At 38.1% G+C, this 24824-nt stretch overlaps 1 protein-coding gene across 7 annotated transcripts in view; it reads right to left on the minus strand.

Annotated features, from left to right (window-relative positions):
• The window catches only part of SOX6 (SRY-box transcription factor 6), a 624715-nt gene that overhangs the window by 94561 nt on the left and 505330 nt on the right, over window positions 1-24824 (minus strand). For all 7 annotated transcript variants that reach the window (XM_032641113.1, XM_032641114.1, XM_032641112.1 and 4 more), the window contains one exon: window positions 105-254. In XM_032641113.1, coding sequence (XP_032497004.1) covers window positions 105-254 — 150 coding nt within the window. The remainder of the gene's footprint in view (window positions 1-104; window positions 255-24824) is intronic.

Genomic DNA, 24824 nt, shown 5'->3' on the forward strand with positions numbered 1-24824 from the left:
AGGCTGTTTTGCTTCCTGCCGTTTATTCCCAACACAGCCTGGTTCACTACCTTTCTTGTGAAGCTATTTTCCAAACTGTTTCCATAATCCTGCAAAGCAAATACCTTAACTTGAGTTACAGGGCTGGTCCCTCTCTTTTCATTTTTTATCCCAGTAGGTGAGACTGCCCCTGCTGTGTTTGGTGGCTGTGGAGTTGATGGCATCTTTGCTCCAGGTGACACCTGCATGCTGGCCAGCTGAGCGGCATAGAGCTGCTGCAAAAGAGGGAAGACAAACATCATCTCTTTAAATGCAGCTGAAATGGAGTTTCAAAAAAAACTTACCGTATTGTTAGATAACTGTTTCTCTGACAGCCTTGCAATTTCTCTTTCACTATTTTAAAAGAGGAAAATGAAAAAGAATAAACAGTATAACAGAAAGAAAGAGCAATGATATGGGAGTCATCATTCTGTTCCTGGTCCTTCTAGAAATAAGTTTATGACCCTAAACAAAGGATTGAATTGCTCTAGGACTCAATGTCTTCAATCATACAAAAAGGAATTTGACTAAATGGTCTCAAATATTCTTCCTAGTACCTAAAATCTTCATAAAAGTTCTTTAAAAGTCGGTATGTCCATTCATGTAATTTTAATATTTATGAACTAAGAAACTGATCTAAACTTTCCTAGGGATTTCTGGAAGAACATCATTCTAATCCAATACTGACTAAACTTCTCTGGGGATGCTGACCCTTCTGGATGATAAGAATGCTGCCCTCAAGATCCCTGAAGCCCAATGCCAGTCCCTCCTTCCTCAGAGTCTTATTTCTATGCAGCATATAACATAATCCAAAAGAGAATATAGCCAGATTTGTGGGGGAACAAAATCAAGCTTCTTTTTCCTAGCACAGGATGTGAAATCCTTAACTGTAGAGTTATCAGCTTTGGGGTGAAATTGGTGATAAGTGAATGTGTTAATCTGCTATGGCTAACCAGAATTCAGATACCTCAATTTTAACAGAATTTCATGCTTGAAAATGCCATTCAAATATCTTCTTTTCTTCTTACCATCAAGAATTAAGCCATCAAGATTATGACTACCTTAATAGTCATATTTCTATCATAATAAATAGAAAGCTTCCTAGTTCATTAACCACGGAGAAAATAGCTCAAACTTTGCCATATTAGTAGGGGGGGAAAAACAGGTGGTTTGTATGTAATTTCCAGCATTACTATCATTCAGATGGACAAATTAAAAAAATGACAGACCTTTCAGCACATGTAATTAAATGAAAGCTTAATAAAGAATAGCTTGCAAGAGCCAGATGTGCTTATGTCATGATTGTTGCTTTCTTTGGACCAATTTTTCTAATATAACAAGCCTCTAAAGAAATTAAAGTTTCATAATTCTGTATGTGCAATGACTCAGTGGCAAGAAAAATTCACAAGTAAGAGTCAGTCAAACTGCTAGAACTTCGGGGGAAAGAAAGGACTATCTTGTTTCCTTTTTCCTTGTTTCCTTTTATATCTTTTTCCTTTAAAATCCATCCAGGTGTCTTCAAAGGGAGTGGGGTGCGGGGGTGGGGGGTGGATGCTGGGCCAGTGAAGAAAAGTTCTACACTGAACGGAGGGGAAAAGTACTGGCTCTATGGTGGCTGGTATCATGACCAATATGCCTTACTATTGAGTATTAAAGAGTCAGGAAATCTTCGAGAGACAGGAGTCCTTAGACATCATTTATGCCTTCATTTTACCTCACGATTCACAAGATCAGAAGAAAGTCAATTTGACTCAATCTTGAGTCCTTCAAGGAACTTCAGTTAGTGAAGAAAAGCAGAAAAACAAATCTTTGGACACAAATCTATTTTTTAAAAGGCTGACTAAATTCAGAAATCCTTCAAAATAATTGAACGATATAGTTGCCTTGGAGAAACAGAGTAGCATTCATTGCTCCCTCTGAAGTTTCGACAATCATCTATTTTACATCCCGTTCTAAAGGCTTGTACCTAAGAGAGGCAAGCTGCCTTAGAACTGTTGATTCCTTAGAATTCCTTGTGCCTTCTGGTTACTGATATGTTAGAGGCAGGAAGAAGTATAGCCACAGTCTGTAAAACTCACAGACCTGGGTAAACTGGACAGTAGAATATCAGATAAGATTTAGTAGAATGAGCCTTGAAATAGAAATCAGAAATTAGAGTCCAATGTAGAGATAGAAAGTGCTCATGAAAATAAAAATGTTCACATTCTGCCTAACAAAATATATTAGTTTAGATAGAAGTATAGAGCTTTTCAGGTTGAAGACTTTAGCTCTGACTTGGAGAAAAGAATGCCATTCATTGAATAGGCATAGGTTTACAGAACAATTTCACAAATAGCTCATCTTCTAAGCGAACATTAATTGAATATGTTCCATATGCCAGGCTCTGTATTAGGAGCTAAGGAGGATTCAAAGTCTTGGAACAAGCATATAGCTCTGGAGGAGATGGAAGATAAAGATCCTTAACAGTTGATTTGCACCTTTCCTGCAACGCTTATCCCTTTTTTTAACTTTGTGTTTAATTATGCACATGTCTTATCATGCTTGATAGACTGTAAGCTTACTGAAGTCATGATCAGCCTAATTATTATTATTATTATTTTTTTGCGGTATGCGGGCCCTTCAATGTTGTGGCCTCTCCCGTTGCGGAGCACAGGCTCCGGGTGCACAGGCTCAGCGGCCATGGCTCACGGGCCCAGCCACTCCGCGGCATGTGGGATCTTCCCGGACCGGGGCGCGAACCCGCGTCCCCTGCATCGGCAGGCGGACTCTCAACCACTGCGCCACCAGGGAAGCCCGACCTAATTATTTTTGAATGCCTAGCATCAGCAATAGTGACTTGCAAATAAGAGATAACCAATCAATATTTTCTGAATTAATGTGCTATATATAAAATCCCTGGATGTTAGGGAGGAGAGATATTCTCTCTATAAATGAGGCAACAGCAGTGGTATACGATTATATTTATTGTAAATGTAATGAATAATTTCATGGTGTTGAGTTTTAAGAAATAAAAGGAAAATAAATTCAGTGCAAATTAAATTATACTGTTTTACAAGAAATTATTCTCTTGAAGTCATTTTTAGAATGTTGACTAGATAGCTCCTCAATAACTGCTAGCTTCACTAACCCATCTTACACGTTTCTAACACAAACTGTAGTACTAATTTTTCTTCTCAGCCTAGTTACTTATAAATTTAAAGTTTCCCTAAATGCTACTGCATCCTTTGCTGAAAGAATATAAAATACTAGTTATTCAAATAAATAGCTTTAAGTTAGAAAACTCCTTTGAAAACTAATGGTTTAGGAAGGAAAAAGGTTAAACTCTGATTAACTATTACATAAGCATTTACAAAAGTCATTCCATGTAAGATTCTCAGAACACAGTTCATAGTCATAATGACAATAATAATGAATATTAATTTCCAAACAACATTGAGGTTTAAAAAATCAACAATGCAGTAAAGCTTATAACAGGCTTAGCCAAAGTCCTTTAAACATTTATACTTTGGTGAAGACTGTTTTTGTAAGTATAGGTTCTTCCAGTTCAATTTTGAAAAATGTTCAGTGGTTGTTTGGGATATTGAATTGTCTCTTTATCCAAAATATATAAAGACATGCAGTGCATACATGTAAAAATGAGCCTTGTTAAATATTTTTCAAAATTATAAAATCACTCATATTTTATAGGAGCACTTTAAGAAATGCTTTTACTATTTTATGGCTAAATAAACCCTACCTTTATTATTAGTTCAGTTTTAATAAAGTAGCCAGCACTAAAATTTTGGTAAGCTGAACAATAACATACTTAGTACCTGGAATTGAAAGGGGCTTAACAGATCATTTAGTCTAGTCTGACCTCTTCATTACACTGATAAGCTGAGGTCGAGAGAACAGAAGTAGCACGCCCACGATCGTATAGTTAGTGCTGGAGCTAGAATAAGAATTCTCTAGCTCTCATTCCAGCATTATCGTTTAAAGTAGAAATGGATATATGAACCAACCTTGGTACTTTTCAAGCACATTTCCAGTACAGATGAAATTTTCAACGGCAAATCTTTATTAAATGTGTACTATTAACTAAACACCGTGCTAAACAATGGAGGTGCAACTACAAGCAACTCAGAAATAGTCCCTGCCTTAATGGAGGTATTAAATAAATGCTTAGGTAGTAACTATGAATTACAGTTAGAATAAGTGCTGAGAAAGAAAAATATAGAATGTCAGGTGGCTGTCTAACATAGGTATTTAATGTAGCCTGAAGGACTACAAGGATCAGAATAGCTTCTCTAAGGAAGTAATGCTTCAACAACTATCCATGTGGAAAGGTTGATAAAGAACATTCCAAAAAGAAGACACGTCAATCATTATGGCTCTGAGGCAGGAAAGAAGGTAACATTTTCGATGAACTTAGAAAAGGCCAACGTGGTGCAACTGCTGAGTGAGCATAGAGCTGCATGAGAAGAGGCGAAAGAGGGGTAGGGTCTTATCAGGCCACATTAATAATTTCAGACTTTATCCCCAAAAGAGAAGTACCTAGAAAGAGCAATGAACTAGAACCAAGACACAAAGACTCTTCTATGCTTTATCACTAACTCATTGACCAATCTTTTTTTTTCCGTTGCGGAGCACAGGCTCCGGACGCGCAGGCTCAGCGGCCATGGCTCACAGGCCCAGCCGCTCCGTGGCATGTGGGATCTTCCCAGACCGGGGCACGAACCCGTGTCCCCTGCATCGGCAGGCGGACTCTCAACCACTGCGCCACCAGGGAAGCCCCTCATTGGCCAATCTTTTAAGCATAGGATTAAGAAAGTCCTATGAAGATCTCACAAACCCACAAATACATATTACCTCTAGTAGTGTTTCTGGAGTTCTGTGTCCTGAGACTAGCCTTGGATTCTAGTGACACTTTAATAACTAAGTCTGCTTAGATTCAGCACAAAACAGTAGGTCCTACCAACCAAACTCAGCCTTATGGTAAAATTCTTGAGTGTCTTTGAGTACACACGCTGGCCTATGGCCAAGACCTAAGAAATGTTTTGCGTCAGGGTCATTTTACAACACTATTGTATTTGGGAAGAAAGGCATGCTTTTCCCCCCCCAAGGAGTCAGATTTACGTCAAATTATAATGGATGGTGTCACAGTGCATCTAATATTTCCCATAATGTGAAATACATATATATTCTTTTATACCTGCTTTCTGTGATAAAATCACATAAGATCTCCAAAGGAGAGCACCATAAAAAAAAGGTGAAAGGCCTTTTATTCTCATAATCACGATTTTCACATAATCACTCATCCAGTCATCACCCCCATTCATTCGTGTGTTAATTCAACAAACATATATTGAGCACCAGCTCAGTCAGGTACTGTGCTAGGTATTTTACTTTATTATTTTATTTCATCTTCAAAATAGTTATATGTGATAGGAATCATTATCTATTTTAGAGTCAGTCTCACTTTAAAGCCCACGTGCTTTCTGCTTTTATATGTTAAAATAAGCTATACAGTGAATCACAATGAAACGCATTTCCTATTCCTGACCACCAGACAAGAATCATTGTCCAAGAAGAGAGATTCTGATATTGCTGCTCTTCTGAGCTCTTTTGACATCTTCCAGATGTCTCACAGCTACTTTTTCTAAAATGGCATTTCACAATCCTCAAATGGAGAAAGAAGAGTTAAGGGTACTACCAGCCACCTTGAAGGAGCAAGGGGCACAATTTTTAGCTAAACTCCCCGCTCCAACCAATCTTTGAGCCATAATAGAAGACGCCTGAAATACCCTAGTGACATGTTTATCAGACTGATAAAGTAAAGAGAACAATGCAGACTATGGGTAGAAATAGGAGAACCTGATAGAAAGAGAAATTGACAGGGGCTTTAAATTGGCACCAGTGTGCTCTAGTATATGGAAACCAAAGTAAAAAAGCAGGCACAACTTCACTTGCTGTATTCTCTCTGGAGTAAATTCTCCTGTGTTTTGTCATTTCAATTAGAAAGGGCATTTTAAAGTGGCCTGTTGGAATCTGACCCAGAGAGAAAGAAAACAAAATTCTCCCTCAAATACAACTTGCCTATTGGTAGATAATGAAGAAAGGAAGAAAAGAGAAAAATGCTATTCTATAAAAACAGATTCAATAGGCACTAACTTGAAGATCTCAACTCTCACCTTTATATTTACCTGATTTGCTATGGTTCCGAGTAATATCTGAGAACCCCAGGCCTCTAGCCCAGGTTAACTCAGATGCTGTTGCTGTGTTTCCCTGACACTACCTCAGGGGCACAATAAGGAGCTGTTGGAGAAACAAGCAGGGTGGGTAAGGCGGCAACCTTAAGAAAATGTCATTATTTACTTGATTGATGCTGCCTAACACTAGGCCCCAAGCCTGGCTCAGTTCTCCAGGGATATCCTGGATTTTGTTACCCTCTCAAAACAATACTGATGACCATTCCTCTGCCTACCAAGCAAGGCATGCTATAAAGCTGGATAAGTTCAGCTGTGAGGCTGTGAGAAGGTGAAATGGAGACAGGGGTAATTAAGCCGCTGGATGTAGTGCTTGTTCAGCACAGGGAAGAAACTGGGTCAGTAACAAGTCACTACAGACTGAAAGAGGGGTGGGGGAGAGAGCTTAAAAATAATTTGAAGGCGATCACAAATACTTTTACTTCTCGTAAACCTCCAATGTCAACAAAATGATCCAGGAAATATAGCTGTGGTTTTATGGAAGGAAAGAACTGAAGTCCTTGTTTTCAGCATAGAAGCTACTTGTTTAGCTATACCCCTAATATTTGATACCAAAGAAAATTGGCTGTGAGGATAGGAGGTGAGAGGAGGAATAGGGGAAGAACTACTACTCCCACTTGTCACATACTGGGTTAATTTCCAAGTTAATCTCCTTGCCCCTCCTGCATATTTTTCTATTGCCATATTTTCCTTTCCTTTTAACCCCTCTTGTTTATCATAATTCTACTCATCTTTTGAGCCTCAACTCAAAAATCACCTTCTCCTTAAAGACTAACCTGACCACTGCCTTCTTTGTGTTCCCACTATATCTCATTCTCTATCTCTGTGTACTTTCACCAAATTATGAGTTCCTTAAGGGAAGAACTGAGTCTTATTTGCTTTTATGTTCCTAGCACCTAACTTAATGCCTGACAATTAATAGATGCTCTGTTAACATGGACCATTAAAACCCCTTCATTTACCTTGTCTCTGTCTTCTTAAAATTACTATAATTTCTGCCCACACCATCTTCTTAGTATATTTTTCCTCACACCCTCTCAAAAAGAACCCCAGAGGTGGAGGTCAGTTCTCTTCATTTCTGTCTTTTTGGACCAATAAGCATGTGAATTCATCATGTAATGCATTGATTTTCTTGCAAAGAAACACCAGATAACACAATGTTAGCAGAAGGAAGAATTGTATACATGATCTAATCCAATCCTTTTGCTTTACAGATGAAGAAAACTAAAGCCTAGAAAAGGAAGTGATTTGCATAAGCATACCAACTTGTGAGCAGTGGGTAGAAAGATATCTAGAACCCAAGGTTCCCTATTTTCCCCATTTGGTGTTCACAAGGACTCATTTCTCTTTGTGTTCTGTTCTCTTGGGGAACTAACTGCAAATAGAGTTTGTACTTTCTATCAGAGCTTTTAGTTTGGACTACATAAAAGGGATGTTTTTCCACCATTCCCCTAAGATTTAAAGAGAAATTCATCCTACATGTACTTAAAAAGTCATCACTGGGCACCCAAGAATGATTTATGTTGTAGAATTTTATTTTAATATTTGTCTTAAAATGTACACATTTTAAAATGCAACCATAGTAATAATAATAATTAACCATAGTTAATTATAATTACATTAAGGTTTCTACAGATGTTTAAAATTAAAGTTTATGCAAAAATAAATAAAGAGACAAATTTGTCTCAGGTGAGAGCAGATCTATTTCACCCCCTTTGAGACTTCTGCCATTTGTCTTCCCACAAAAAACCAAGAGAAAAATGGGACAAGCATTGACTGTAAGCCACTGGAGAGCCAAGACCTGTTTAATTCATTTCATTATCCCCTGCAGCCGGCTTAAGAATGTCAAGTAAAGAAAAATGAATTAAAAAAAAAGTTTTCCTGGCTAGAGATCATCTTGCCTATTTTCCCAAGCACTGAGTAGCTTGCTCCTCTGACATAACTCATTGTGCTAATGGGACGGGGAATAGGGGGAATACGTTGGGTGTGGAGGAGAGGAGAAGCTGTGAAAAACAGAAAAAAGAATAGGAAAGAGGCTCAGGTCAAAGGTCCTACCCTTGAACAAAGAGAATATTTTTAAAAATCGGGAACCCATCAAATAACAGAGCACCCTGTCGTCTGCCATGAAAAAAAAAATCAGAATTCATTCTCTGATTGCACCAATTATATTGGAATGCACTCAGAAGAGCATTTCCTTATGGAACATAGTTGCCCAGTGCAAATAATTAAAAGTAAACAAATCCACCCCCAATAGTTTTAGCAAGAAAACTCAATCTCTCGCTGCTTCTTCCAAGTATCTTTTCTTTCAGGGTGCTAAAAAAAATATGTAAATACATAATGCTTTATTTACAGAAATAAAAGTGCAGTCATTGAAACAACTGGTAATTTGGTTCTTGAAGCAAGATATTCGAAGAGGTGATAATGAGGGCAGTTGGAAATAGGCATTATGGGAATGAATCTTACTGTTTTCCTCTGTTTCCAAGAGCTGGGCAGGCAATGCTGAAGAGATCCAGCTCTCTGAATGTGCTCCAAGTGGTACAGCTTGCATTTGTAATGCTCCTTTAACTCTCTAGTCGCAAAGCCATAGCTCTAGTCGCAAAGCCACAGCTCATCAGAGAAGTCTTAAACAAATGCATCTTGACTGTACCAATAGGATATAAATACTCATCAATGAGTCCAGAAGTTGGGTGTGAAATCCAAGCATTATTTCCCATAAACTAAGTCACAAGGAATTTTTCAGTGGGTATATATATTTGAGTGCATGTGCTGAGTTTAATAAAATACTTTCAGTAAATGAATATATGTTAGGTTCCCAATACTTAAAAGCATTGTTTCTTTGTAACTGAAAGGTGAATTTCAGTTCAAGCTCATTCAAAAACTATTTATTGAGTGGCTACTACTGGCCAGGTACTATGCAAGAAATATAGAGGAGGTCAGAAAAACTAAAAGAAGAGGACATTTAAATACAGACCCAAAAGAACTGAGGGAGCAAACCAGGTCATTATCTGGGGATAGCATCGCAGGCAGAAGCAAAGGATAGGTGAAAAGTCCTAAGGCCAAGGGTGTGCTTGTGCTTAGAATGTTTGAGAAACAGCAAGGAGGCCAGTGTGGCTACAGCTGAGTGAGCTGGGCAAAGGGTAATAGGTCAGGTGTCAAAAAGATAGCAAGGGGGCCAGATCATGCAGACTTTGTGTACTATCAGACAGACTTTGGATTCCATTCTGAGTTTCTGGGTTTCTAGGAAACACCATTACAACAACATGGCAGACCTGGAAATCCCTCAGCAATACCCACAGGAAAATCTGGAGATATGCCAGGGCTGCCTTGCCTTGGTCCATGATGATTGCCAAGAAACCAGATGCTATTGCTTGAAAAATATTCTACAACTGCCCAGCTTCTATGCCTTTTGATTTCCATCCATAAGGAAGCCTCCAGAAACAACACAGAATGAAGACAAATATGGGTAAGTATGCAATGAAAAAAGTTTTTAAATTGTTATAAATATATATTTGGGAAAAAATGCATGAAAGTGTAATATTTTCTAAATGCTAATTTTTCCCTTTAATGAATGGACAGAACAAATTTTGCTGGTTGGAAATAAATGTGTTTATTATATGAAAGTGTTTTTACTGTTTTTAAACTGTAAACTGTTTTAAACTGGCTTATAATTTCTCAGGAGACTTTGGAAGGTTGAACACTAGAATTATGCTAATGAACAAAATTTTATACCTACAATGAAATGTACAGATTTATGTTTTTTTTTTTTTTTTTTTTTTTTATGCTGTACGCGGGCCTCTCACTGTTGTGGCTTCTCCCGTTGCGGAGCACAGGCTCCGGACGCGCAGGCTCAGCGGCCATGGCTCACGGGCCCAGCCGCTCCGCGGCATGTGGGATCCTCCCCGACCGGGGCACGAACCCGCGTCCCCCGCATCGGCAGGCGGACTCGCAACCACTGCGCCACCAGGGAAGCCCCAGATTTATGTTTTAAATCTCATATTTAATAATAACACGAGGGACTTCCCTGGTGGTCCAGTGGTAAAGAATCTGCCTTACAATGCAGGGGACGCAGCTTCGATCCCTGGTCAGGGAACTGAGATCCCACATGCCGCTGGGAAGCTAAGCCCACGTGCCATGACTACTGAGGTTGCACGCCTCAACTAGAAAGCCTGCAGGCCGCAAACTACAGAGCCCACATGCCCTGGAGCCTGCGTGCCACAACTAGGGAAGAGAAAACCCACACACAACTAAAGAGAAGCCCGCGCACCAAAACGAAGTGCCCATGTGCTGCAACTAAGTCCTGACGCAGCCAAAAATAATAAATAAAATAAATAAATCTTAAAAAAATAATAATAACATGAAATGTGCATTCTTAATAAATATTGAGAGATAAGGATGTATTTTTTATTTTATTTTATTTTATTTTATTTTGCGGTACGCGGGCCTCTCTGCTGTGGCCTCTCCCGCCGCGGAGCACAGGCTCCGGACGCGCAGGCTCAGAGGCCATGGCCCACGGGCCCAGCCGCTCCGCGGCACGTGGGATCCTCCCAGACTGGGGCACGAACCCGTGTCACCTGCATCGGCAGGCGGACTCCCAACAACTGCATCACCAGGGAAGCCCCAAGGATGTATTTTGAATTCACTTTTAAGTGATCCAGTAAACTCGGTAAGAAATAATGCAAACTATCCTATTCGTCCCTGACTCTTATATTTTCTGCTGTATTTTAAAAATTCAAATAAATGTTTTACATTGTTTCAGAGTCACCTCCACGAACTATCATTTTCAGCCTGCAGATTATTAGTATTGCCACTTGGAGAACTTCAGTGTATTTTGCAGTATTTAAATATGCCATCTGTATCCTACAGTAATACCTATGGCTAACTCCCTAATTAGCAGAAATGAATGATTCCTTATACACAGCAGCCATAGTAAAAATCATTCAAATAGTTTGTAATAAACATATAATGTGCTTTAATGTCACTAGATAGGATACTGACACCTATCTCAATAATCCACCTTGGAGAATCATTCTAGCAGATGAAGTGGGTAATGGTTAATATAAAGGACTGAAGAAGAAACTTAGAAAACTAAGGTTTATATGCTTAGTTTATGAGGGAGGACAACACGGTGACTAAATGTGCATACTCTTCAGTCACAACCTACTAATTATGTGTGATCTCGGGCAAGTTATTTAATCTCTCAGTGCCTTAAATTTCCACATCTTTGAAATGGGAAAATAAGAGCACCTACTCCAAAAGATTTGTTGTATGGAATAAATAAATAAGTTAATGCACATAAAATACTTATAACAGGGGCTCACCATAAAGACTCAAAACCTGTAGGTTCTTAAATCCTTATCGGTATATTCTCTTTAACAGATGTCACTCCAAACATCTTATTCAGAAAATACTTGGCATTTTTATTCAATTTAGCAAAAATGTATTAGGAATACAAAGATGAAGAAGATAGGCTGTCTTTCAGGTGCTCAAAGCAAGAATAGGAAGGAGAGAGGAAGAAAGACACAATATGATACATTTACAAATTACTACTGAAACACCATCACTGGGAACAATTAGTTTTTTTTTTTCTCCCAGATTTACTGAGGTATAATTAGTAAATAAAGTTGTGTAACTTTAACGTGGACACGTGACAATTTAATATATGTATCTATTGTGAAATGATTACCACAATAAGGTTAGTTAACACATCCATAACAAATAGAGTTTTGACTGAGGAGAGTTAGGTAGGTTTTACTTAAAGTAAAGCCCAAAAAAGAGATCTTATGTTAGCTAAAAGTTTAAAAATAATCCTGTAAAATTATTTAACAACAACAACTACAAAAGTCCTGAGCAGAATGGACACCAATCCCTGCAACACAGGGAATGTTTAGGCTATTAGAATTTCTGTTCTGCTTTTAGTAGTGTCTCCCCTCCCAGCCCATTCCTTTGGGCTAGTACCCAAAGACTGCTCCATAGAACTAAAATGCTCACACTAAGGGCCAAATGTAGCTTTGAGAAAGGCATAAGGTTTATAAAATGTACCACTTCTCTGGAAAAAGGGAAACCACCCTTGGCTATTCATTTAGGGAACAGGAACTTTGCTTTGTTCTTGTTTTCATTGTCCATTGTTGGACAGAGAAAACCCCTTAAGCATTCAAAGTTCTAACTTAGGGGGGGATTTTCGAAATCTCAATATCTCCTCTAAGCCTACCGTAACACCTCTAGAAAACGCTCGTTACACGATGTAAAATCACAACTTTAGTTTGTTAAGAGGGCATAATTCCAAGCGGACCATGGAATATTTATGTCTCTCTGCAGCTCTTTGAAGGAATAATCTTATGTTTTTGTGCCTGTCGTGGGTCAGAGGTTCAAATCAGCACTTCTTTCTGTCACTTCTTATATGTTTTACTATAATTTACAGCTCAGCAAGAGGACTCATAAAACAAAAGTGTCTATTTTATTTCAGCAACTAATTCTAGTTAATCAAAGATTTCCAGCCAAACAACCCAGCATGAAACTCTGCATGGAAAATACGAGGAGAACAAAGCATTTTGTCAAATAACACATCTCATGATGTAAACACATATGTCTCTTAAAGGAAATTTTATCGTTTCCACATTATCGGCATACAAAAGGAGCATTCTTGTCGCAGACCTGGTGCGACTGTGGAGTCATCGTCATTGAAAACAAGAGCCTGATTAGGTTCCCACACAGATATGAATAGACTTTCCTTTCTTAGTGAAATAGCTGTTTTTATTCCCTTTTACAACAGACTGGTAATTGTCACCCTAAAAACACGGAATTGTACTAGGGCAACATTTGTTTCTGCTCTTTTCCCCCATCTTTTTAGAATCAGCCAATAACATTACTATCCCTTCTGGTTGGTCCTCTTCTGGAAAGTCTGAGTTAATCCACAGCTGTGTGAATGTGAAAAAGGGACACAGCAGGCTGAGTCTGTTGGGTCTCTTGTCTACTAATAAAGTGCACAGTCTGCAGGACAGATGTTGAGAAGATCTGTTAAATAAGTCAGTGGCAGAGATCCTGACCTCTGCCAAGGAACATTTTATTATTCCAGAAAGGGGCATAATTGCGAGGCATTAACAATTAGAAGAACCGTAGCTTTTCTTTATAGATTTTACTCCTTGCTTCATCATTTGGTTGAAATATAGTATCAAGGCCCATTCACTGAGAAGCAATGTGCTAAATACGATGGGGTTTAGTACAAACTGCAGATTACAAGGTTTCCCCAAATCCCAGGGAAATGGTTGGACCTTGGCTTTGCTTCAATCTTAAACAGTTTTGTTTATTCTGCATGTATCATTACACTATTTGTACAGTTTCACTTGCCACAGGGTACCACTGCACTAAAGGGACTATGAATCTTAACAAACGTAGTTTCCTAACTATTGAATCTAGTGTAATGGGAAATGTAAAGTAGAGATCAAATTAATAGAGGAATATCACATCATAAAGTTGTTCTCTATACTGCTTAGTCAGGAGGGAGGGCAGAGTCCCTAAAGCACATTTCAGGTGTGGCCACGGAGGATAACTGAACAAACACAACTGCCGGGGGGTGGAGCTAGGGGCACAGAACACCGAATTTCCAGAAAGTGGAATCAGAACCAAATCAGAAACATTACCCATGCCCAGTGGTATCTCAGAATTACCACTTTACCACTTATGGTTTGAATAAATTATGTCTACCACATGCATTGCAAATTCACAAGTGTGGTGTAAAAGACACTTTGTGATCTGACCCCTCGCTTACCTTTCCAATCTCACCTCCTATTGCTCTTGTACACTCAGCCTGCACCAGACCATTTGTTGTTTTCTGAGTGTGCCATGCTGTCTAGTGCTTCTACACCGATGGGCAGACTGTGCTCTTTGTCTGGAGTGCTTTTTATCTCCTCTGTATCTCTGCCGCTCTGATTCCTTCTCCCATAAACCTAGAGAACTTCTCTCCTTTCAAGATTCATTTTAACATCACCTCATCCATGAAGATTGCCAATACTTCCCCAGGCAGAGCTTAACACTTTCTCCTCCCATAGCATTTTTATTTTGGAAACACATATACGTTAATAATTATCACATTGTTTACCAGACCGTGGGCCCTCTGAGGGCAGGGATCAAGTTCTATCCAGTTTAGTATCCCCCAAATAGAGAAGAGTACTTATTACACAGTAGGCACTTAATAAACACGTGGGGAATTAATGTATGAGTGAACGAATTAAACAATTAATCATTTTTCATGTTTATATAAATTTACACTCTGGCCTTGTCACTACTACCAGTACTGTTACAGGGTCTTATACTTTAATATGCCTTATTTTGTTTTTTCAAAGGAGAATCTTCATTAAGTTGGGACATTCAATTGTAAAACATATATCTCTACAGAACCTCATCCCTGCCCACCCCAACTTAGAATCAGCAGAAGCATGAGATATATTTTCCTCTTGGCCATACATTTAAATTCAGCTTTTCATCCAAAATTTATTCACAAGAAGTCATAAAATTTAGTTCTTCACACTGTTCCCTCACAATTCTACACACCCTAACTCAGGCCACTTAACAAGCTGTGTAGCTTTGGTCAAGTCAACCTATCTCTCAGTCTCTTCAACTATAAAACCAAAAGATTCATATGATACTTGACAGTATGTGAAGCATCTTTCACAAGCATTTTCTTATTTATTTCTCACAACTGCTCTATGGGGATAGGTATCCCCATATCCATTGAATAGAATTTGGGTATAGAAAGAATAATCTGCTCAAGCTCATGGAGCTAGTGGTAGAGTTAAGATCTGACCTAACTCTAGGGCTCTAAACGCCTTTCTGACTCTGAAAATCTATGCAGTTTGACAATCTCATTGTCTATTTGTGAAGGCTTTTCTTTCAATATTGTGTCACTCTTTCTTTTTTTTAATTAATTAATTTTATTTATTTATTTAATTTTGGCTGCGTTGGGTCTTCGTTGCTGTGTGTGGGCTTTCTCTACTTTCAGTGAGCGGGGGCTACTCTTCATTGCGGTGTACAGGCTTCTCACTGCAGTGGCTTCTCTTGTTGCGGAGCATGGGCTCTAGGTGTGTGGGCTTCAGTAGCTGTGGTGCGTGGGCTCAGTAGTTGTGGCACGCGGGCTCTAGAGAGCAGGTTCAGTAGCTGTGGCGCATGGGCTTAGTTGCTCCGCGGCATGTGGGATCTTCCCGGACCAGGGCTGGAACCCATGTCCCCTGCAGGTGGATCCTCAACCACTGCACCACCAGGGAAGTCCTGTGGCACTTTTTCTTGATTGGTGGCAAGTCCAGTTTAAAGTACCTTAATTGCTGCCTGATCATCACTTCTTGCTAAAGAGCCCTGCACTGGGCCTCATGCTTTTTCAACTTAGGTGAGCTCATCAGGCATAGGCATTAAGGCAAAAAGATTTCAAAGAACCTATACACAACCAGCTTGGCCAACCAATAAATAAGTATACTTGTATACACATGCACCAAATGGTCAGCCATACCTTATCTGTTCTTATCACTTTGAAGTATTGCTCATTTAATTGCTTCCGTCCCTAGGCTATTACTATACTATAAGAGGACAGGAACTTGTTTAGCTTGCTTGCCTACCAGAGTACCTTAAGTACATAGTACGTGTTCTAAAAATACGTTGAATTAATGAAGTAATAAGAGAGATACAAGTATAAGGATGTGGAGAGAAATGGTGTTTATGTTACTTCATTTAATCCTCACAACATGGGAGGTTTCATTATCCCCATTTCACAGCTGAGGAGACTGAAGTTTAGAGGACATTAGCTCATGGTCACATAGTTCTTTTAACCGAAGAGGTCTTGTGGAACCGATTTCTTGAAACCTCAAGCCATTCACTATCATACAGACAGAAAGCATGTCAGAGAACAAGCTAGCTACTAAATAAAGAGTGAGCGTGTTGTTCGAATACACAGTGGCAAATCATCACCTGATGATATACGTCATTTTCCTGTTTCACAGTGAGGTATATCTATATTTGGTGTTAAGTGTTCATAATCAGTAAACGTGGCAGAGGTGGATCTAAAATCAGGAATAGTATGGTTGGATATAAATGAGTTATATATGACTATTTTGTTCTGCAACTAAGCAATGCCTCTTTATTAAAACCATTGATAAATGGATGGAAAAGTAGAGGACTTTCACCCAAATCAGTCACATCTAGGCCTCTACTTTCTCAACAAAGCTTCTCATTCTTGCTCTCACTCTCTCTGTTGTGCTATGTCTAAGCCAGTGATATAACTATGCATTTATTATTCAGGGACTGCCCCTTGGGCCCTGGAGCAAACACTTCCTAGGAGGTGAGGAAGGCGTTCTGAGCAGGTGAGCACTTCAGAGAGGAGTATCTTTTTCTACGTGGTCTAAGGAGCTCCTAAAGTCTGGAGGGCAATCCCAGTACACTGAGGACTGGTTGGGGCACATGCTCCACTCCATTTAGTGACAGTGAGTGTTTCTCCTTCTTTTTTTTTTAATTATTTGCTTTTTTATTTTTAAGCAGATCTAGCAATAATCCATTGAGAATGTGATGCTAAACCACTTTTCCTATAGAGTTTTTAAACTGGGCCTCTGAGAAGGAGTTTGATACAATTCAATGACTGAAGTAATACCTTTGTCCATTTGAGCATTAAATGGCCCGTTGAAATACAGCTTAGTTAGAGGGAATTTCAGAAAATAGTACTTTCTAATTTTTTTTTTTTTTTTTATTTCTCTCCCAGCTGACTAGAGCAGAGCTTGGAAAATGCAGCTCAATCGCTTTCCACAGCCTCTCAGGTCAGTCTCTCACCAGTGTTAATTAAATATAACCCCCTTAGAATACTAAAGGTTAAGTGAGAGCAACATAGCGTTCTTCTCCAATATATTACTGTGAACACAAATGGCCATAATCTGTTTATAAGAAGGCCTCTTTGAACACAGAGGTCTCACTAATGAAAAATTATAAGAGGAAAAGTAACATAATGTGACAACTGCTCATCACAAAATACATTTTAAACTACCCATTTCCACATCTATTGTGCTTAAATAACACATATCATAAAGGAAATTGGTGTAATAGATGGGTTCAGCTCTGGGTAGCAAATGCAGACCAGTTTTCAGTGTGATAAAGTGAAACTGAAAAAGCCAGTGCATGATTCAGTCAATCTCTTAGTCTTCCTTCCCCTCAAGCTAGAGAACTTTTCCCCAGCAACTACAAGCATCAGTACATTTTCTCTTTTTTTAGCAGATGCTGTATCTTCAGTGGCACACCTTGACCAAACTTTCTAAAATTAGAAAACTGCTGAAATAACGGTTCCATACTAGCCGTTTTAAATTAGAAAAGTCTCTTTAAGCTACCGGGTTTATGGCTCTAAAAAGTTTCATATACTGTCCAGAGGTGTCTGTAAATTAAATCATTTAAAATAAAGCTCTTTAATGCTCTATAATTAGTCTTGTCTCTCTGAACATGGCTTTACTGTAAATGCTCCTTCCTGACTCTTCTATTGTCCCAAGATTGCGGAGAAGAAAGCAGCCAAGCGATAATTCAATATTATTGCCGCTTCGGTGCCCTAATCGCTTAAAGAGCAGCAAAGACTCTACGCTCTCTGCCCCACAGCTCCCGCAGCCTCCTGGCCCGAGGCAGGCTTCCCGACCCAGCAAAGTCCAGATGTCAGGAGGAATCCCCAGCTCCTGATGCAGCAGGCGCACCATTCCAGTGTGGTCGAGCATCTGCTTCCTCTGCTGGCATGCAACCGGCCGGATGCGCTCAGACAGCAGCACAGGCTAGGCACGGGTAAGGACACACTCCCCAGCTACTCCAGGAGACTCATCAAAACTGAAATGTTAAGACAGGCCCAGAAACTCTCAAAAGAATAGAGCTCAGCATTCAGCAAAAACATTCTAAGCATTTTCCTCAAACGGAAGCTACAGAATAAGACATATTTCATGATAATTCTTATATTGGTTAATTCTATTAGGCTTGAAGCTTCTTCTGGACAGTTAACTAGAAATTTGGAAAAATACATGAACTCTTTGAGATCCCAAGAATGTGATGCTGGCTTTGAATTTTTCCCCTTTATAGTTCAATTAGATTATTTTTAATTCACTTGAATATTATAATAAGAGGAGAATAAGTCATGCAGGAAAGCTTCTAAATGACTGTGCTTCCTACATACCTACATACAGCACAGTTTAAAGCAAAGAATCCTGATCAAGAAGTAAATTTTAAAATGCACTTAAACCACGCATTATGGCCCTGTTTTGTTTAATAGATAAGTCATCTGGTCCAAGTCACTTCCATCTGAGCCTCATTTTCTTCTTCTAAAATATGGGGATAATATTAAAGCATATTTATTATAAAGCCTAAATATAAATTGCTTATTAAACTTTAAAATACTATGCAATACGTATTATATACGTGTATGTATACGTATATATGTAGGTATACGTATATACATATACATACATACATATAATATTCATACTATTCTTAAATCTGTTTTGTTTAGTTTTGTTTTTAGAAAGAAAGGCAGGCTTCCTTTGTAATATCCAAGTCACACATCAAATACAGGTTCTCTGCCAAGAGTGATTCCACTCATCCTATGGGATGTCAACAAATAGCATCCTATAAAAACTAATAAACAGGGGCTTCCCTGGTGGCGCAGTGGTTGAGAGTCCGTCTGCCGATGCAGGAGAAACGGGTTCGTGCCCCGGTCCGGGAGGATCCCACATGCCCCAGAGTGGCTGGGCCCGTGAGCCATGGCTGCTGAGCCTGCGCGTCCGGAGCCTGTGCTCCACAACAGTGAGAGGCCCGCGTTCCGCAAAAAAAAAAAAAAAAAAAAAAAAAAAAACTAATAAACAGCTCCCATGTCCTCACCAAATTTCATATTTACTTCACTTGGAAATATAGATTTATACACTATTATATTCAGAAATAATATTACTTTACCAAAAGCCAGAGTATATGGTGTGCTTAATACAATTGAGAAAATGAGCCTGAGGAGAACTGTGACTGTTCTAGCCAGAAGTGACTGACTAGAATAAAAGTCTTAGTTTTGAAGATCAAAGAGAAGCAAAGAACTCAGGATAAACAATCATATAGGTCTCAGTCTTTTTAAACCTGCACATACAGGTTCAGGTGGACAGGTAGATAGGTAGGTGGGATATTTCTGTTAAGACGAGTAAGATTTGCAATCCCAACTCTTTATTAAATATTTCTTTCCCTATTTTCTCTTTCCCCAGCTAGCATGTAAACTCCCTAGGACAAAGACTTTGTTTTACACAGGTTTTCTAAACCTCAGCACTACTGATAGCTGGGACTGGATAATTTTTGGTTGTGAGGGGCTAAACTGTGCATTGTAAGATATTCAACAGCATCCTTGACCTCTACCCACTAGATGCCAGTAGCATCTCCACCCCCACCCCAAGTCATAACAATCAAAACTGTCTCCAGACGCTGTCAACTGAACTCTGGTGGGCAACATTGCCTCCGGTTGAGGACTACTGGTCTAGAACAGTACCTGGCACGTTATAGCCACTAAATAAATACTTGTTAAATAACTGAATAAGTAAATTTATTGTTTCGATTTTCACACAAACTTTTTCAAATTTCCTGAGCATGACCATTTATAAGCTTCCTTTTTAAAAAAAGATTTTGATGCAACTCCAAGAGACAATAAATTTCATGACATTGTCACAGTCATTCAAAGCTAACAGGTATAATTTCAAGTAATAGGAATTTTAAAAGAAAAGATGTAATACTTCATTATTTGTTTAATTTAAATGAATAAGTGAATTAGAGTGAAAACTGATAAATATCCCCCAAATGGATTTTCTAGATTAAAAGCAACTCTGTTCCAATCTGGCTTCAAATGAGCACTGTATGTTTGCACTTCGGAGGAAAAAATACAAAAATATATTACCTTGAAATGGAAGACTTAAATGTAAAAGACTTAAATGTAAGGCCTGAAACTTTTGGATATATCTCCAAAGGAATTGATATCAAGATTTCAAAGAGGTATCTTCACTCCCATGTTCACTGCAGCATTATTCACAATAGTTAAGGCATGAAAGCAACCTAAATGTCCATTGATGGATGAATGGATAAAGAAAATGTAATATGTACATAAAATGGAATATTATTGAGCCTTAAAGAAGAAGGAGGAAATTCTGCCATTTGCAACAACATGGATGAACTTGGAAGACATTATGCTAAGTTAAACCAGACACAGAAGATAAATACTATGTGATACCACTTATATGAGGAATCTAAAATAGTCAAACTCATAGAATCAGAGAGTAGAATGGTGGTTGCCAGGGGGTGGGAGAGGGGAAATGGGAAGTATTAGTCAAGGGCACAGTTTCAGTTATGCAAAGTAAGTAAATCCTAGACATCTACTGTATAACATAAAGCCTATAGTTAATAACACTGTATTGTATATTTAAAAACTCGCTAAGAGGGTAGATCTTACGTTAAATGTTCTTATCACACAAAATAGTAATAATAATAATAATTATTATTATTATAATAATGGTGAGAGGAAACTTCTGTAGGTGATGGGTGTTTATGGCATAGATTGTGGTATGGTTTCACAGGTACATACTTATCTCCAAACTCATCCAGTTGTATATATTAAGTATGTACAGCTTTTGTATGTCACTCATACTTCAATAAAGTGGTTTAAAAATGTTTTTGTTCTGCTCAGTCTCTTCTGTTATGCAACATGTCAAAATATTTCATCACATCTTTTTCTGATTTAAATTTCCTGAATGTTGCATATCCTGACTTATTCTGTGGTTGGAAACTGGAGTGAAGCATTTTCTAAAACACTAGAATGTTTTGCTTTCAAACCTTCCCCTATGTTCTTAATCACATCATCTCTCTTAATTTCAAGGTAGCTCATTATAACACAAAAGCATACAATATATGATACATGATACCAACCAAACAATATCTCAAAACTCCACTTTGGTAAAAACAGGAATAGAAATACCTGTCATTATTTTAGAAACCACTGCATGTTACCAGCAGTCTGTTTAAATACAAGTATTCAGATACTGGGAGTTCCCTGTTGTGTGTATTAATTAGTGAGGCTGGAGCTAAATGAATGTTGGTGGAGATGTTACATGAGGAAAGCTAGAGGACGGCACTGATTTTGTAATTCCAAGGTCTTGGACTCCTACTAAACCATCTCTGTGAGTACAGCTAACCATCCCATCAATCAAATAACTTAAACACAGTGATTAACAGAGCTTGGTGAGAAGAGCCATACTCTCTCAACTTTTAGATACTACCTGAAAATCAACTGAAGATAAAATTTCTAAGAGAAAATCAAGTTTACCCAATGTTTTAAGTGCTAGTAATGTTGTAAGTGGTAGTATAAACTTATTATGCTTCATTGAATAAAATAAGTCAGATTTCCAAACACTAGGAAATGTCTTAATATTTTGCATCCTTCTCTGATCTGCCTATATTTTGTTAATCTCCATCAAGATTCACTTGACACCTGCCATTTTTCTTAAGAAGGCTACCTAGAAATGAAAAGTTGTTTACATGAAATAATCCCTCCTAAAGACAGAGCACTTGGCTGAACATCTCCAAAAAAAAAAAAAAAAAAAATTTCCAAAGAAGCTTGAGTCCCAGATTGCCACCAAAAGAGGGAATTCATTAATTCATTCATTTTACCAACTACTGTCCCAGGCAACATTGAAGATTCAACAGTAAACAAATTAGACAAAAATCCCTGAATTCAGTGACACATTCTGAATCAGAGCTAGATCAGAGTAGATCAGAGCTGCCCCTCAGAAGCAGTTAGGCAGCAAAGCTAGAGTAGAAATGACTGCTTATTGGGATGTTGGTAAGGTTTTTCCTATTCTGATAATGAATTTTTGTGGAAATCTAATACATGCCTCGTTAACCCATTTACTATTCACAACAACCCTGGGAATAAATAATATCCCCTTTTTACAATGAACAAACTGAAAAAAGAAGGTTATTTGAGAACAGTATAGGACAACATAGCAAGTAATAGCGGAAACTCTAATCCAAGATTCTGATTCCAAAATGGAGCTCATTCCATTAGTCCACAGCTCATCTAATCCCAGCTGTAATGGTCCTCCCAAATTCCATCACACTCTTAAAGTCAAAGTTGGTGAGAAAAGGCTGATTATGAGAAAAGCAAGCATTTCCCCTCGAAGCACAACCCCCTGGTTGGCATCCTCAGAACAAGCTTTGAATCAGTGCATTCCTTTTTCTCTATCAGGTAGCTAGTAATAGGTCACTCTAATCAACTCTTTATTCACCCCTCTATTAGAAATCACAGCCTCCAAAGCCCACTCAGCCCAGCTAACTCACCCTCTCATTCCTCCACAGAACTGAGGCATGTTTACGATTTCAAACAAGAAGACAGGGTTTGAGCCAGAGAAGAGCATCTATATATAATATCATAAAGATTCAGGCTGGAACTAAAATAGAAATAGAGCATTCTCAATGTTGATGGGCACTTCTTCACTTTCCAGTTGTAGCATGAAAACTGACAATATCATTTAAATAAAATATGTGTTTGTATTCACTTTTGCAAAATTTCAATTGTTCTCCTCCATCTTTGTAAACTTCGCAAGACTTTAATAGTTTCATTTAAGAATAACTTATGGTTGATTGATAGATTTTTCTAGTGTTTTAAGGCTCTGATTATACTCCTTTCCTCAAATCTTCCCAAAACTACACATAATACCCATCAAATAAAAGTGAAAATATATTTATATTGAGTTTTTAAATTTTCATATTTACTTCCTTTCATTTAGGCTACCACCCATACTGTCATTATAAGAACTTGGTTAAAATATGTTCCAACTAAAGCTTGCTAGTCTTTGAATGCTAGATAAAAATCATTCTCTGCAGCTAATGAAGACAGAAACTCTGCCTGTAACAATATTAAGTTTGTTTTCTCTGGTGATTCAGAGAAGTGAGCAATCTGTCAGTAATACATTGAGTGAAATTACTTGTCTTGTAGGAATAACTGCTGACAGTCACTTTATTTCAGGGCTGACCCAAACATCTCCCTGCTGACAAACAAATTACTATGTCTAACTTTGAAAAGGTAACTAGCTTGTTTCTAATTTTGATTGGTCTCTCAGAATCCCTTATACATATGCTCAGTCCCATCCTTCATTTTTTTTTTTTTTTTTTTTTTTTTTTTCCATCCTTCATTGTATTAAAAAAAAAAAAAGCAACAAAAAGTGTTTTGGGGGGACAGGTTTGAATTAATGAGTTAAAAAAAAAGTAAAGGAAGAAAACCCTATCGTTTGGAACTAAGAAAAAGAACTGTTATTGCTTCATTCCAAGACTGTTACACAGATAAAACTAGTAAGTGTGTCTACTCTACATTAAGACTGGCAGTGCCACCAATGACGGACTGGGTGAGTGAACACATTACCGAGACAGTATTGTAGGAATTAATTTTCTTCAATAAAGTGATTTTTAAGGCTCATGTATTTCACAATCTAAACATATGTCACTGTTTCATAAACAAAATAGATGGACTAAAATAATACATTACCAATATGCTGACATGTAGAGATATTTTAATTAGAAATTCTTAAACTGTGTGATATTTAGCTGTTGTATTTGCTAAAGAGAAGCATGCATCGTTTAATAAGAAAGCATGAGACAGGTGCATTACTTTGCATGATATGGTACCAGATTGTATTTAATATAAACTATGAGGCAACATTACTTCCAATTAAAAAACAAAACCAAATTACTTTAGGTACCTATCACATTGAAAGTAACAACAAAAAATGAATCAGTACATTAAAATCACTCTTTCGTTTAAAAAAAAGTGTCATTCTGAGCTTAGTTTCTGAGACAATATTTCTTCAGAACAATCTAACATCTTAGCTATTTAAAGGCCATATTTACATGACTGCCTCATTATACTGGTCCCCCCCTTTTGACTTACTTGAAGGACCAATGCTAACATAGCTGAGGAAAGCAAATGGCAACTGGTCCTGAAATTTATACGGGTCGAGAACTGGAATAAGTAGCAATATAATATATTGTTTACTGTAGCAAGTGCCCTCTGTTCTCTAAAGGTCAAAAGCACTGTAACCTTAGAGTTACAGTTTCTGATTGTTCCCAGGGTTAAATACATTATCAAAATGAATGGTTCAAGCCCCTCAACCTTCAGATATATGAGTATTCATGCCTCCATCTGTTCAACTAAAAATAGCATTCATTGGCCTTCTCTCTCCTAATATTGTGCTCCTGAGGCAGAGAAAACCATGCCTTAGATCAGCACGGAGTACCAAAAAAAAAAAAACAAAAAGCAAAAAAACTTTTCTGTGTCTTTCTTATTTTAAAGAAAGAAAGAACTGGAATATACTAACGTAAGGAGGATCTTTCCACTTTAAATACCTTTTCTCTACCTGATAACAAAATTTCAGGCTTCCAGAGTATAACTATACTGTTAAGATTACCCAGGCTCATTAATGTTAAAAGTGACAACCTTTGAAGGACAAATTAACTGTACATCAGGTAGAGAGGACCACTTCTGAGCAATGCAGCAGG

Source organism: Phocoena sinus, chromosome 8 (assembly GCF_008692025.1).
Source record: "Phocoena sinus isolate mPhoSin1 chromosome 8, mPhoSin1.pri, whole genome shotgun sequence".
NCBI classification, from domain to species: Eukaryota; Metazoa; Chordata; class Mammalia; order Artiodactyla; family Phocoenidae; genus Phocoena; species Phocoena sinus.